Raw genomic sequence first — 14,913 nt, forward strand, 5'->3', positions numbered from 1 at the left:
AAGCAATGAATGCATATATAGACACAGATTATTGGTACTATGGAGAAGAAAATGTGTAAACTGAAAACAAGGCTCCAGTTAAGTGTTGTCGCTGGCTTTGTTCAATGTTTTGCATTTACTTTTTGTTCACATGTTGCTATAGAAAGTTTGGAATTCTTGCTCTCAAGAGGAAAATCCTCAACGAGTTGGAAAGAGCCTCTTTGGTCATTAGTGCAGGGCTGCTCTCCAGATCAATCGCTTGGTGTTTTTATCTAGGTTTCCTCTGAATGCTTCTAGTGGTTGACTCAACAACTTCCTTTGGGAAATTATTCCATTATCTAATCATCCTCATGATAATAAATGTTTTCCTAATGTCAGCCTTAACATTTCTTTTTCCTATTTAAAGTCTGTTATCCTTGTAATGCTGCCCTTACCCTTAACCTCAGACCTCCTTCCACTCTTTAACATTGTTAACTCTTCAAGTGACCTCTAGTTGAATTAACTTAAAAAAATAAAACAAACCCAAACCTTTATTCCTCAGTCAGACCAGATTCTGTCTTCAGTGAAAGGAGACAGTTTCAGTGAAAGAAACAGTTTTAACTCATACCTTGATAAAACATGAGAAAGTATTGCAGACTTGCCTAAAGCCTTTACCAGCTTTTTATATTTTGTTTTGTTTTTAAACTTGGTGGTCACTGATTTCCATAACATATCATCCAGTTTGCCCAGGGGTAATTCTGTTGAGGTGGTTTTGTTGCTGTATTTACTTTTTTCCTTTTTTTTCCCCATTGGTCAGGCCTGTTTGCTTGGTTTCTTTTTCTAAAATATTCCTACCCTATGTGTGAGTATGACCCAGCTAGCACCACTTCATTTCTGAGAGGTGAGAGGTATGGTTCCACAATGACTGCTGCATGTGCTGTGGAGATGCCCAATAATGCGCATGGAGATATTTAGCCCTTCTACGCAAGGAGCATCGGCTCACACTGCTGTTCATGCCCACCTGGAAGTTTCAGGCTTCCTAAGGAAAGGACAAGTTAATTGGTGTTATGTTGGGAGTTCCAGTCATTCAGGCAGAGAGTGAAGAAGAAATACGCTTTTCCCAGTTTATTTCTGTGCTGCTGTAAGGGAGGAGTAGCAATTTGGGGAACTTGGGCTCTTTCCTTGAACTCTTGGACCACACTACAGTAGGAGCTTCACCTGCTTCAAGCCTTCAGCCCTCAGATGTGTTGCTCTGCTTTGTCTGGGGGGTGAGGCATCAAGTACTGGGGAGGGAGGGCAGAAGAAAAGGAGAAGAGATGATACAAAGCCCTGCTTTAGAACGGACCCCTGCCTCATGCTCTTTGATCCTAAAATAAGGTTTATTTTTTAAGCTTCTTACACTGGAGTGAAAGACGAGCAGTGAAAGGGATGAAGAGGTAACATTATGTCAGTTTTCAGTATTTGTTGTATTACTGTGTAGGGGGTGGATTTCTATCTCCAGATAAGAGTGTCAGTGATGCGTATCAGTCAACACCCCGTGTCTGGATAATGGCTTATTTAGGCCTAAAACTCATTCTCCAAAAACCTCTTTACGGGATCAAAAAATTAGCTCACCAGAATTGAAAGTTTCATTATTTCTTTTGAAAATGTTGACCTTGTGACCATGTCACAAAAGACTGGTGTGAATTATTGACTGGTTTTGGAAGAGAGTGCTTTAAAGGCTTTCAGCGGGGTTTGGGGGGAATTTGCTTGATCAGTTTGAAGCTACTGTTTACAGTAGAAAGAATAGTGGTAGCAATAAGAATGAGATAAATGAAAGATGCATACCAAATTAAGCAGAGATGTTTGCTAGGATAATTACTACTCTACTAGACTAAAAGCTTGCACTATAGTCACATTTTAAAAATGTAGTTTTAGCACTGATCTGTCAGCTGCTTCATATCTGATAATATTTGAAATTTTGTAGGTCATTAGTTCATCAAGTGGACTTCTTCCTATTTCATTTAAAAAAAAGAATTGAAGTCAAATGGTTGAGTTCCTTATATTACAAAAGCACATGCAGTTACACAATGATAGTTAAAGCCCATCTGAAAAACAGCATTGCAGATGATAGCAATTGAAGTCCTATTAATTTCAAATCATAAAGGGCATTAAGTTTTCTTTTACCTTAATTAAGGTCTGAGCTTTAAGTAGCTCAATACCGTGGAACTTTAGTAAAGGGTATGGTCACTTGATGATAAAGATGACCTGTTTATTCCATACTATAGGCCCTAAAGAAGCTGCATCCAGCTCTGTTCCTTTATAGGTAAAAGGCTGTATGGGTCTTCACAGATTCTGTTCATCTGTAGTTCAGTTATTTTTGTGTTCACAACTATTTAAAAAGAAAGAAAAAAACAAACTGAAATAGTCTCTGTTACCATCACCTTTGGCTGTGCAGAATTTACTACAGTCATGGCTGATTTCTGCTTACTCATTGGAAATGTCAATTTACTACCCTCTGAATTGAGGTACAATAGAAGTACTGTGCCTTAGTCATACTGATGGTAATTTTTAAGCATGGTTACCCCATGAAAGAATATTTGCATGCTCTCAAAACACTGTGGTAGTAAGCATTTATTTTCTTCTGCCAGGCACTGGGGAAGAAGGCATCTAAATTCAACAGTCATTCGTAACTGCACCAGTGACTCTTGAAGCGGATTACGTTGAATAAAACTTTGCTAATAATGTTGGGTAGAATATTTCTGAACATCTCACTGATTGTGTTTGCCTCATTTTCCCCATTGTGCTATTGATTTGATGTATTTTAGTTAAATCAGAACCTCCCTGAACAAGTTGAGGCATGGAAGTCCAAATTGCTGCTCACTGATTTTTATCTCTGTAAATAGCCATGCCACCCACACTCTCACAGAGAACAAGAGAGTCTGTTCAGTTCTATTCCTGAGGATTTTGTTTAATCAACCTGGAATTTTTTTGTCTTTTTAACAGCATAGGACTTATTAATGCATCAGTTAATTAACTCCTTTTTTAAAAAATCATTAGCTGTTTACATTTTGACACGTTATGGAGCATGAAAACAGTGCTAAAAGTTGATGAGGCACATGCACAGTGGGCTGTTTTATCTTTTAGATTGCCTTGCTAAGAGAGCAAGATAAACAGGAAAGACTTTCTTGTTTTAAGAATGATTGCAGCTTTCAATTCAAGTGGAACAGGACTTCTCCATCTTTCTTATGCTAAAATTTTCCGTGTAACTTGCCCAGTTTGTGCCCTTGGCTACAGCCTGGGATTCTTCTGTCCAAACCTCCTGTTGTCTATATACTTTAAATCAAAGCTGAATGGTCTTTTAAAAAAATGTGGTTGCTTATTCAAAAATTGAGGATGTCATGCTCTGATGTTTGCTCTGTAGGAAGTCAAACCAGATAATCAAGAAAGTCTTCTTGGTCTGTGTGACTCTGTATAAACTTTTCGAATGAGCCAGTTGTTCTCCCTAGACTTTTTAGTAGATGATGTCAGTGCAAAGGTTAATAAGAATGTTCATAGTAGTGGAAAACGGAAAACCACAAATAACTGAGAATATATTCTTCGTAGGCATAGCAAAGATGGAATATAAAACAGGAGATTTCTTCCTAGATTTCTAATAGTAGGACAATCTCTGTGACTTCTTCTGTAATAGGGTAAAAAATGTGGGAATATTAACCCATTTGAATAAACTGTTGGGAATGATGGAAAGCAGGCCTTTCTTCCACCCTTCTGATGTCTACCGACAATATTTAACTGAAGAAGAACTAAAGCACACAACATATGGGTGGTTAAATGCATGTTATATCTCATCAAGTCCACCTTTCTTCAGTGTGATAAAACAAAAAAAAACCCAAACAAAAACCCAAACCAACCAAGCAAATCCCAAAACAAACAAAAAAGAATGGGCCCAGCACTGCCCTCCTTGCAAGATGTGCGAGCTGCTTTTAAAGGATGTATGGAGTAACAACTGTTCAAGTCACAAATAAACAGATATTGTTAAGTTTGAAGTAAAAACCAATGAAAATCTTTCAAACAGCAAGGTATCAGTTTAGAACGGGCTGAGATATTAACAAAGATGCTAAGAGCAAGTCTTGTCCACAGCTCTTTTGTTGTGTTTTCTCTTAAAGATGTGGAGTTTTATTTCATCCAGTGCAATGGTAATCCTCTAAATCTTGCTTGTGAGCAGTGGTCAGTGTCTCCCTGAATTGCTTTGGAATCTCAAGTGGAGCTGGTGTTTAGCTGGAGGAGCAAAGACAGCAAAAACCCCTCAGTAGTGTGATTGTGGATGCTTCTGGTTGTAGTATGCTCTTGGCTACTACAAAGAAAAGAGAAAAATAGTGGGGTTTTTTGTTATTTGCCAGTCTACTGACTACTGGAAGCAACCAGCAGCAACTGAGGATTCCCATATGCCAAACTGCAGTAAACTGTCTCTTTTACCAGCAACTCTCATTTGTAGAGCACAACTGAGAAATACATGTACTTTAGAGTATGTTTGGGTTTTTTTTTGACAAATATCTATAGCTTCCTTTAAACCCTAAAGAAAGAGCCATCCCTAGCTTACACACTCATCTACTACACAGACTGAATGGGAATGGTAAGACTCAGTGTCATTAACCCTCTAATGTATAGGACTAAAACGTCTTACCTCTTTCAGTTTCTTGTATGTTACTGGCAAGCAGATTAATGGCCTCTTAATCTGTGTGTGTGGATGAACTAATTAGCAATACTAAAATATAAAATCACCTTATATTTTCTTATAGACAAGTCCTCTGAGGATTCTGAATTTGTCTTCATGCATAAGGCAAAATAATCAAAGAACCAGAGCTTGTTAACTTTGCCTTCATTAACACTGAATTCATTTGCCTAAGTACTCTTACCCCTGCTGAGCTCACTTAAGAATACAATTTCCCTGTTGGATTTTTTCCTTCTTTCCCAGAATACATTTTCCAGTTAATAAGGAATCTGCATTTTTTTTTCTTTTTATAGGAATTTTTCTCTTTCTGCATACTTCTTTCTGCCACAATATCCAGTATCACACATTTATGAAAGATGAACTTCATGTCGGAGTAACTCCAGCTAAGACAGCCAGTTTGTAAGAAGCTGCCAGACCTGTGCTGGTCAGGCTTAACTTTCAATATCCACACACAGTCCCTTGGGCAGGAAAGAAATTATGCATGTCGTCTTGTTTTCCTTCATTTTATGAGAAAGTACTACCAAGTGCATTGACCTTCTTGGTGCTTTGTTGAAGTCAAGTAATTAACCTATTGGATCTTGTTATTGCCTTTGTGGCAATAAAACTCTTGGTTAGTTGGCATGTCCCATTGATTGATATAGGTGCTACAGAGAAGTCAAAAGCCTCACATTTTTTTTCCCCTTCTGATTTTTCATCCTCCATTAATCTGATGTTTCACTTCAAAGCTTCTGGCACCAAGTCTGTAATTCATATTTTAATCCATTTTTTGCTATTCTTGCATACTGAAATCCAGTGTCTTAATCAGCTGAAACCTCTTGGCTCACAGCTGTTTCCTCAACTTTTGATATCTGGTATATAAGCCCTGTTAAGACACTTTCTGCTAAGTAAAATACCCAAGGCTACATCTGATATTTGACAGGATAATCCCAGTGGTATTTTCCATAGAGTCTTTAACTCTCTTGAGCTCTGTACAGTTCCATGTTTCCTTTTAATATTGGAGAAATGGTTTAATTGATTTTTCATTCAGCCTTCTGTCACTGACCTCTTTGCCAGACTTCATTCCTCACACTATTCCCAAATTGCATTTTCTATCTCTCTTTTTTTATGTTTTTTCCTTTAGAACAGACAAATGCACTTGGGTGCAGGGAGATACACACCCACTCCCTGGCTCAGTCTTGTTCTCTACACACTGAGGACTGTACTCATGTACATTCATGCTGATAGAGGTGCATTCTGTATCTGTTGATGCAGGCACTGAAAGAGAAATCCTGACTATCTGGCAGTTCAGCATGCAACTTGCTCTGTTCATTTTTTATCTCTGCCTTTAGTAAAGATTTCTGGGGAGATGCAGCTTTGGCAAGAGCCATGCCTATGAAGGCTTCACTGAAGAGGCTGGATCATCTGATTTATTTCAGTTGTCTGGCCCTCTGCAAATTAAGCTGAATAGCTTTGATCTTGTCCTTTTTGACCACTTTGGGAGATATGGGAGATGGCTTCTTACTATACCACAGGCTCTTTCCCTTGGATCTTGCTGTCAGCTGTCAGTGTAGGAAGAAGCAGCATTTGCCATGAGCAGATCCAGGACTGTTAGTTTTTATCATTGTCTTATTGTCATAATCCTCATCAGACTTACTTCTGGCTGATGGTTAACATTTAACTTCAAATGTAAGGCTTCTGAGGCTTGTTACTCAAACTGTTTACACCATTCCCATTTTGTACACTGTCAATGTTAAGCGCTGGACATTGTGTTTCAGGAATATATTCCTCAGAGGTTTATATCGGAGCCTTGGACTGATTATATTTTGATCCTCTTGTATGTGTTGCATTAGACAATGATCTTGAAATCCCACAATATAAAGGCTTCAAATGTCTGTAAGCAGGTGCAAATAAAGGCAGCCTGGAAAGTATTTGTTGTAGATTCAAACACAATGCTGTTCAAATACACCAATAGAATGTCACAATGACTTAAGGCACAAACTTTAAAAACCTTTAATATTTCCAGTAAACTTTGTTTCATAGGATCTTATAAGTGAAGCTTGTTTTAAACGATATTAAATAAAGACCAGAAAGTTAATGATTTGCAAAGCAAAACCATGAACTGGAATAAAATTGTTCCACTTATGTTTAATTTCATATCCATAAACACATGCTCACAAATTTTCCTCTGATGTATCTTAATTTTTATTGACATGCAAAAAAATAAAAAAAATTTGCCAGAAGCTATTAGAATTTACTTCCAAAACTTGGAGCTACCAATTGACCAGAATTAGCTTAACATGAAAAAATTAAATACTCTCTAGTATCTGAGAGCCTTGAGTTCAAATCTATCTCAAGTTCTCAGGATCTGAATGGAAATATAAAGAAATAAATGTTCAAAGCAGGAAACAATTGCTTTCTGGATTTAATTTTTTTAATCTCTCAATTTTGTGTTACACACAGAGCATATAGCCATATGTATATGACAGTTATTTTTGTTTAAAACCAATTTCTGCATCCATTTTTTTTAAACACAGTGAAATTCAAGCTTTGCAAGAAAATGTTAATGTTTATGCATTATTTAGTCCTAGTATTGCCAAGGAGTCTGCCCACACAGAGTCCCAACAGATCCTAAAAAGATAGAAAGGCTGCCAAAAGCTGAAAGCGTTGTGTTGTCTCCATCTTGCATTCAGTGTAATTTAAGTTCAGATGTTAATCTCTGCCTACTTTATTGAAATCTTCCAAACTGAGAAAAGGACATCACATTTTAATGATGTTTCAGACTCCCAAAATCTTCTTTCTTTATGTATGTTAACTAATTTCCATTAACTTCTACTTTGTAATGTTATTTAAATTTGACCTTTAAAGATAAGTTGTTGCCTTTGTTTTACTTATAGACATATAGAATCCTAGCTTATGTGCCAGAGGTATGTAAAGGCTTCAGAACTCAGACTTAAGCATGATTAAGATGATAAAATGTGTGTGTCCACATAAAATAAATATGAAAGATGGATGCATGTTCTGCTCTTCAACTTGACAGTAGTGGGAAGATGCTGGTTTAAATTCACTGACTATCCTGATAATTTAAATTCTTTGTCAAAGACTTAAAACCTCTTTACTGTGCAAAACTGTCACATGAGTAAAGATATCTAGGAATATCTGAACTTTATGTCCCCTAAATAATATATATTTTTTTCTGCTTAGTGAACTCTAGAAAACATGGAAGATCTAAGAAGGCTTAATAAAAATATTCTTTTATAAATCATCCTAAACTGGGTTGTAGAAGACCTCAGCTTTTATACATGTTTAAACAAGTTGTTAGAAAGGGTTAAAAGTGCAGTTGTGCTTGAGGTTTTGTTTCCCACTTTCACTTTAGATGGGAAGGTTTCCTTTTTGTATCTAGCACTGTTTGATAAAAAATATCCCTCACAGCCTCAGGAACAAGTTAATCGCCCTCATTCAAACAAAACTTTACTGAGGATAAATCGTGTATTTCACAGGACCACAGAAGGTCTGAGAAGTCCCATGCAGGTCCCATGGTAGTGTTTTTGTCGAGTTTGTTTAAATGTACCCCTAATTAATTCTTCACTACTTAGGGTGTCTTCATTTCTCCATGCTTTCCCGCAGGTCTTACGAGCCTACAGTTCCTGAAGGCTATACAGTAAGGACCAAGACAAAGAAGGCATTGAGTACCTCCACCTTCTTGGTGCCCTTTGTCACCAGGGCCTCTGCCCCATTTAGCATTTCCCCAGTCTGTTTTTGCTGATACATTGTAGAAGTCCTTCCTGTTGCCTTTTACTTCCCTCACTGGATTCAACTCCAGATGGGTTTTGGCTTTCCTAACCCTCTCTAATCCTATATAATTTCTGCCCCCCCCCCCCCCCAAAAAAAAACAACCCCCCCCCCAAAAAAAAAAAATTGAAGATTTTCCTTTTTAGCTGGATCTCTTAGAGTTATTGAAGACTGAAATGCTGTTCTAGTTGAAATGAGAGTGACTGTTTCTGAGGATCAGCTTCCTTCTATTTATGAAGGCAGTTTTTAGCAGCTTCAGTTTCCTTCTGTGAGGAAAGCAGAAGTGCTTTGTGACTCCCTGGAGTTCCTATATCAGATACAGGAGAAAGCATATTGTAAATTGGGTAAAACTGACAAGGAGAAATATTTTTTTCAGATGATTCAGGCAAGATAAAAGGGAGAAAATTTAAAGCCCCATCCCCACCCTTCCTAAATCTCTATAATTTAGTTGTGAGAGATCATCACCTTTAGCAATTATAGTTAGATGTGTAAAATGCTAACAACATGTTACCCTAAGATGCTCTACAAAACATGTCCTGGAAGCAGTGATTTGGGAATTAATAGAGTCACTTGACATCTCTTAATGAAATCAGTAGCTTGAAAATCACACATTTCCAGGCCTTTAGGTGCACTGTCACAAGGCTCCCAAAACCCAAGAAATATTCATTAGAGTGTTCTTCTTACCTTTATGTTTTGTGAATGGAAATGAGCTCCATTGCCTGTCTTGTAGAAACATTAGCCAAGAGGCACATGTTGAAAGAAACAACATCAAGTTCAAGCAGTGGTGGGTGTGGAAGTAGTAGGGCTTGTTAGAAGCAACAGGGAAGCTGGGCTCCATGGCCTGTTTAGCAAGAATGTGTAAATATTAAAGAATGATTAAAACAGTGTAATGGAACAGGAAGCCAGAAGGGTTTCCTCATGGATTTGGTTTCCTAGCAAATGCAAAACGTGAATTTTATTTGAGGTTTGAAAACCTTTTGATGAACCCAGATATTTGAGCACAGCTGGAGTGATTTGTGGCTTTGTGATTTCAATCTGTAACAGTCAGAACTTTGCTGGCTGTGCTGCAGTTTCCAATTTTTGAGGTTTCAGATGTGAGTCATCAGCTTTTTCAGCCCTTCACTTAAACATTTTAGCAGATAAAATTTTTCTCACGGCTGCTTATTCAGACATTTCAGATAAATCAAAATTAAGCAAAACAAAGCATCCCCACAACCTGCCAAACAGGGTTCAAATAAATAAAAGCCGATTCTGTTTCAGTTCAATTTTACTTGCATACTTTATATGATGTTGTAGTTTTCAAGTTGCATGTAATAGAAAACAAAATTGCCAAAATACGTATTTCTCATAGGTAGGGGTAACCAGAGCGTGCCTTAAATCATAAGGGCTTTTTTTTTTTATCAAGTCTTTGCTGGTTTAAAATAGTATGCCTGTGCAAAATCTAATATAATCCATATTTTGCATATTGCAGCTAACTTGAGTCATGCCAAAGCACAGAAAGCATGTGAAACGCTGTTTGCATCTGGACTGGAAGGCTGGAATTTGAGTTAGTGTGACACTCTTTAAAACAGGAGTTAGCAGCTGCTTCTGTGATCATTTGGTAGCACAAAGACCAAAACACATTTATGCTATTAATCAGTCTTACTTCCCTCCCAATTAATTTGCAGTTATTTACAACATCTCATAGAGAAGGTCAATGAAACATCTTAAGTGCACTGCCATTGTGGATACAGATGACCAAGTGTTACTTAACTGGGTTACTTAACTGGGCTGGTAACTTACGGACAGAAGAAATGAGTTAGCCAGCGAAGGTGCATCCTCTCTGACTACCAGCATACTACTAAATGAAGTGTGCCTAGAACCATGCTCTATTCTTGAGGCCAGCTGTCATGGGGAAGCTTGCGTCCATGCTAATAAACTCTCCCAGTCTGTATGCAGGGTGGAGGTATGGAACTGCCACCTGGAAACAGATCATGGAGGGTTTTCACTCAAGAGGATGCCTGGGGATTGTTTGGAAGAGTGTGTGCTGAGCTAGACCAAAACATTCCCAGGGCCCTTTCTAACAGTTTAGCAACATGCATAATACCAGTGCCCGGGAACATTCCCTGAAAGCATTTAATATATGTGTTAATGTAGCCTCAGTGTCTATCAGGATGCTGGCAATGTCTTTGTTTTTGTTCACTCAATTGAAAATTTACTGTAAGAAATGAAACATACTTCTGCTGTATGAGCACAAAATATTGCATGTACTCCTGTTTCACTGTCGACTTGCTATGTGTGTTGAGCACTAATGCCTATTGACGGCCAAATCTTTCCTGACACTTTGTCAGGAGCCTACTCTGCAATAAGAATCTGACGGCCCAATGCCGACAAGACATAAGATCTGTTTTGACCTGATGCCAACAGAGCTGGCCGAAAAAAAAATATATCCTGGGGAATAAGTACACATCATTCTTCAATTAGAAACTGCTAGTTGCAGGACCAAGCATATTTTACAGGAAACAGAAGCAAATTCAGTGTGTGTGTTTCAATTTGTACTGCACAACAATAAAAATTCATATTGATACAAAGTTTTCGTGGTAGGATAGATTTGATCTTGAAAATGCAGCTACAATTCATGTTTAATGCCAAACAAATGCTTACATAGTGATGGTTTGTCCCATCAATTCAATAAATGAATATGTTGTGTTCTTGAAAAATGTCTGATTTGTGCATGCAGAGCCACACAGAGCTTCATCTGTTCACAATATTCACTTTCTGCTGGAGTCTTCTCCTCTAACCTTCTGACGGGTGGTATGATAGATGCAGTGAATATCAGAACCTGTTTTCCCACTTTATAATTAAAGCAGACGTAGTTTTGAAGAAAGGTAATGTGGGAGCTGCCTCAGAATGGTGGTTAAAAATGTACTTTATTGCAAGTTTGAATTTCAAATGAAGAACGTACTTTGGTGCCTTTGGTGAAGTAATGCCTTAATTGCCTTGAAAGCTAATGATATGATATAATTTATCTATTTATCTTGCATTCATTCTAGGGCACAGTTCTAAAAAGTGTCACTTTCAGCCATGAGTGTTGAAACTTTATCAGTGCCTAAAAAAATCACCATGTGTTACTCTTGTCTTTTTGGTTTTCCAGCTGTGGGACCTACTGCAGAAGTTGCAGTTCATCATGACATACATTGCACCCTGGCAGATTGCCTGGGGGTCGTCGTTCCATGTTTTTGCCCAGCTCTTTGCAATACCTCATATCCTTTTTAAATTTGTTTTTCTTTATTCTTAAATTCCTCTTCATGTTTGTAATTGATTTACAGTGTTTGAACAAGGTGTGAAATTCCTAGATAATTTGCTCTCAAATGTGAAAAGGCTTGGAGCATCTCCTGAGAAATAGTTTTCTCTCTGTCTTGGCTGCATGGGATCTGAAACTGGGAAACTGAACTCCGACTCAAACTGGCCTGTTTATGCCTTCTCACTTCCCACCCAGCCACAGCCCTCAGCACTGACTTTGGATGCATCCAGAAAGAAACTTTGTGATTGATAAATTAGCTCCAACTTGGGTGGACTTCTATGTATGCAGAAGCTGGTTCTGTAAAGTGCGGGACATATGGCTGACAGAGCTCTAAAAAGTTATTTTCTCGGTTGCTTCTACTTGGTATCTCGGGTACAAATTCATTTCAGTGAGCCAATTTCTGTTACAACTGTCCTAGTTTTTTATTCTGTTTCAGAAGCAACTGGATTTTAGGATTTCAATGTACATTTTTCATTGTGGTGCTGAGAAACATTCTTCTTTTTAACACTGCCATTCTGTTTTATCACTAACAATGTATGTCCATCAGCACTAAGGCAGTCCTTCAGAAACAGGAAACCTGGCTTGTGACATAGAGTAAGGAAGTAGGCCTGTTAGGTTTTGGCGGTAATTTGATATTTTTTATTTAGACATAATTAAAGTATTGGTGTCAAAAGGCTTTTTTTTTTAATTGCCTAATAAAGGCAAATTGGATGCTATCAAATAAAACCCCCCTGATGACAGATAATTGCCCACTGTACTTATCAACTGTACGTAAGGGAGACAGGTGCTGTTATTCGCTCTCATGACACATTTACATATATGAAAGAGTTAAAAATCACTCTTCACAAGTCAGATGGAAAATGTCTTCCAATGTGCATTTAGTAGAGCATTATGTCTTTCAGCAAAAATAAAACTGTTGCTACTGATTATGTCTTAGACACGAACACTTCACAGCGGAGTCATAAATGACTTATCATGGTGGCAATTTTTAAATCAAACATGACATTAGAGCTCACTTTAGAAAACATGATTTGCTGTCCCTATCTGTCCTCCTTGTTCTCTTTTCGTCTCTTCAGTTCCCATGCTTCCTTTCCTTATCTGACACTTGTAAATGCTTGTTACTCTTTCACAGCCAATGCTGGTTATGACTATGGTGTAATGTGACAGTTGAACCTTTTTGATGCTCTGTGCTCTCTGTTGCTTTTTGAACTTCAGACTCAGAGGGCAGCTCATTTTCCAGTCTCGGTAATGCAGAAAGACACCCTTCCAGGCCACTTTCTTTTAAAAAGTTTGAGGGATTTGGGGAGGTATTTTAGCAAATATTCACAGGTTGCTTTGAAAGCATGGCTAGCGAGCCTTTTAATGGAAATATGTTACCACAATGTGCTGCATGTGTTTAAAATGGTTTTTGTAAAGTCGAGAGAGACTTTATGTGGGACACATAAAGGGATATTTCTTGTGAGGGTAGGCTAAAAGGCTATTGTTACTGGGTGATTTTATCTTAATTTTAGTTGGAGTTGCACTTGATTGCTGTACTTCAATAGTGGCTCCAGCACTTCAATTACTTCAGTTGATAGCATCCTTACTTAGCACCTTCCTCCCAAGAGAGGTGTAAGGAAGGACAACTGGTCTCTTATGCCATTTTGGAAACCTTTTTCCTGAGCTTTCATAAGCATGGTTTGAATTAATGAAGAATTAAAGCCTAGCATTTCATTTACTCAGGTTGTTTTAATCATGTTCCTTTAATTTGTATCTTTTTCAATACCCTTATCCATCTCCTAACTTGCTTTCCAGCCATCTGAAATAATGACTTTAAAGTAAGCTATGGATTCAGGCATTCGTTATGATGTTTATGTGTGGTACTTACCATTTCCCTCTCCTCATCTTCTCATTTTGTATGTATTTCAAAGCATATGAAATGCTGAATATTTTTTACTTTTCAGTCAGCATGGAATATTAATTTGTCAGTAAGAATTAACATGAAAGCATGCTTTTAAGCCAGCAGGCTGGATTATAGAGGCATAGTTGTTTCTCCACATACTAGATTATTCCAAAGTAAGCAGAAACTCACAGAACAGAATACCAGACACTCTAGGAGGCAGACTCCAGTGCAGAGAACAAAGAATTTCCAAGAAAGTGCTATCTGGGGGAGGGCTTTCCTTTCAGCTTGGTGTCAGGCTCTGGAAAGGTGCTTTGTGTTACAGAAGGTACACTAGGCAGTGGGAAAAGGGCACTTACTGCTCTGCCCACACTCAGGATCTGTCCTCAGGCAAAGATTAGACAGGGTCAGCCAGTTAATAACATATTCTGTTCAGACATGTCACCTCCATTATAGCTGTGTAGCATTGAAAGCCACCTATTACATGTTGATAATTGGCTATTTGGCACTGCTTGCCTTTTCCTTCCTTACCTTACCACCTCTTTGGTGTATAAATAAGAACAAAAGCACAAAAGCGGTTCAAAGAGCTGCCTCAATAGTGGTTTAAATGTATAACTAAATCATTTCTGTTACCTTAACTTGCAGTTTTCAGACTCTGCTATGCTTTTTTTTCAAACCCTGGCCACCTCAGTCTTTTCTACACCGCTGAGTCCATTTCTTGGCAGTGTCATCTTTATCGCATCATACGCAAGACCGATCAAGTTCTGGGAGAAAAACTACAAGTAAGACTGTTCAAAAAATTTCTATACTTGTTATTTGTAAAGGTTTTGCCCTCATTAGTTTCATCTCTGGAGGTATTTTTCTTTCCAGAGATGATCCTTAAATTGTAGCGTATGAGAGGTTAATCTTTGAACCTTGATTCTGGTGTTTTACTGTTTCATGATTATTTGGTTATTCTGCAAATGTATTTAAGAAATTATCCTTATGTTACAGATGAGGTGTCATGTTGCATTTATTGTACAGACAGACAGTAATGAAGCTGTGAAAAAAAAAAAAATCAGTAAAACTCCCACTTGTCAGCCTTTTTGGTCTCGCCTAGCTAGTGTTAGCGACTAAATCTGTGAAGCCTTTGGCACTAGAAGTCAGGCTGCATTAATGAATTATATACTATCCTGATTAAGTGTTACCATTTGGGATGTGGCAAGTAACTCTCACAGTGAAGTGATGATGAGTGTGCATTGTTATTCTTGCTTCATCTGATCTAGGAGTTCGACTTAAGAATTGGTTGGTTTTGTCAGATTGTAGCTGTCATTC

The 14,913-nt window shown here is 37.9% G+C and overlaps 1 protein-coding gene across 1 annotated transcript in view; it reads left to right on the forward strand.

The window, feature by feature from the left end:
• The window catches only part of PCNX2 (pecanex 2), a 154,671-nt gene that overhangs the window by 83,835 nt on the left and 55,923 nt on the right, over positions 1-14,913 (forward strand). Inside the window, exons 22-23 of the mRNA XM_062641709.1 lie at positions 11,571-11,679; positions 14,252-14,381. Of these exons, the coding sequence (XP_062497693.1) occupies positions 11,571-11,679; positions 14,252-14,381 (239 nt within the window). The remainder of the gene's footprint in view (positions 1-11,570; positions 11,680-14,251; positions 14,382-14,913) is intronic.

The sequence above is a fragment of the Pezoporus occidentalis genome, unplaced genomic scaffold (genome assembly GCF_034315485.1).
Source record: "Pezoporus occidentalis ecotype Australia unplaced genomic scaffold, CSIRO_AGI_Poc_V1 ctg7, whole genome shotgun sequence".
NCBI lineage: Eukaryota > Metazoa > Chordata > Aves > Psittaciformes > Psittacidae > Pezoporus > Pezoporus occidentalis.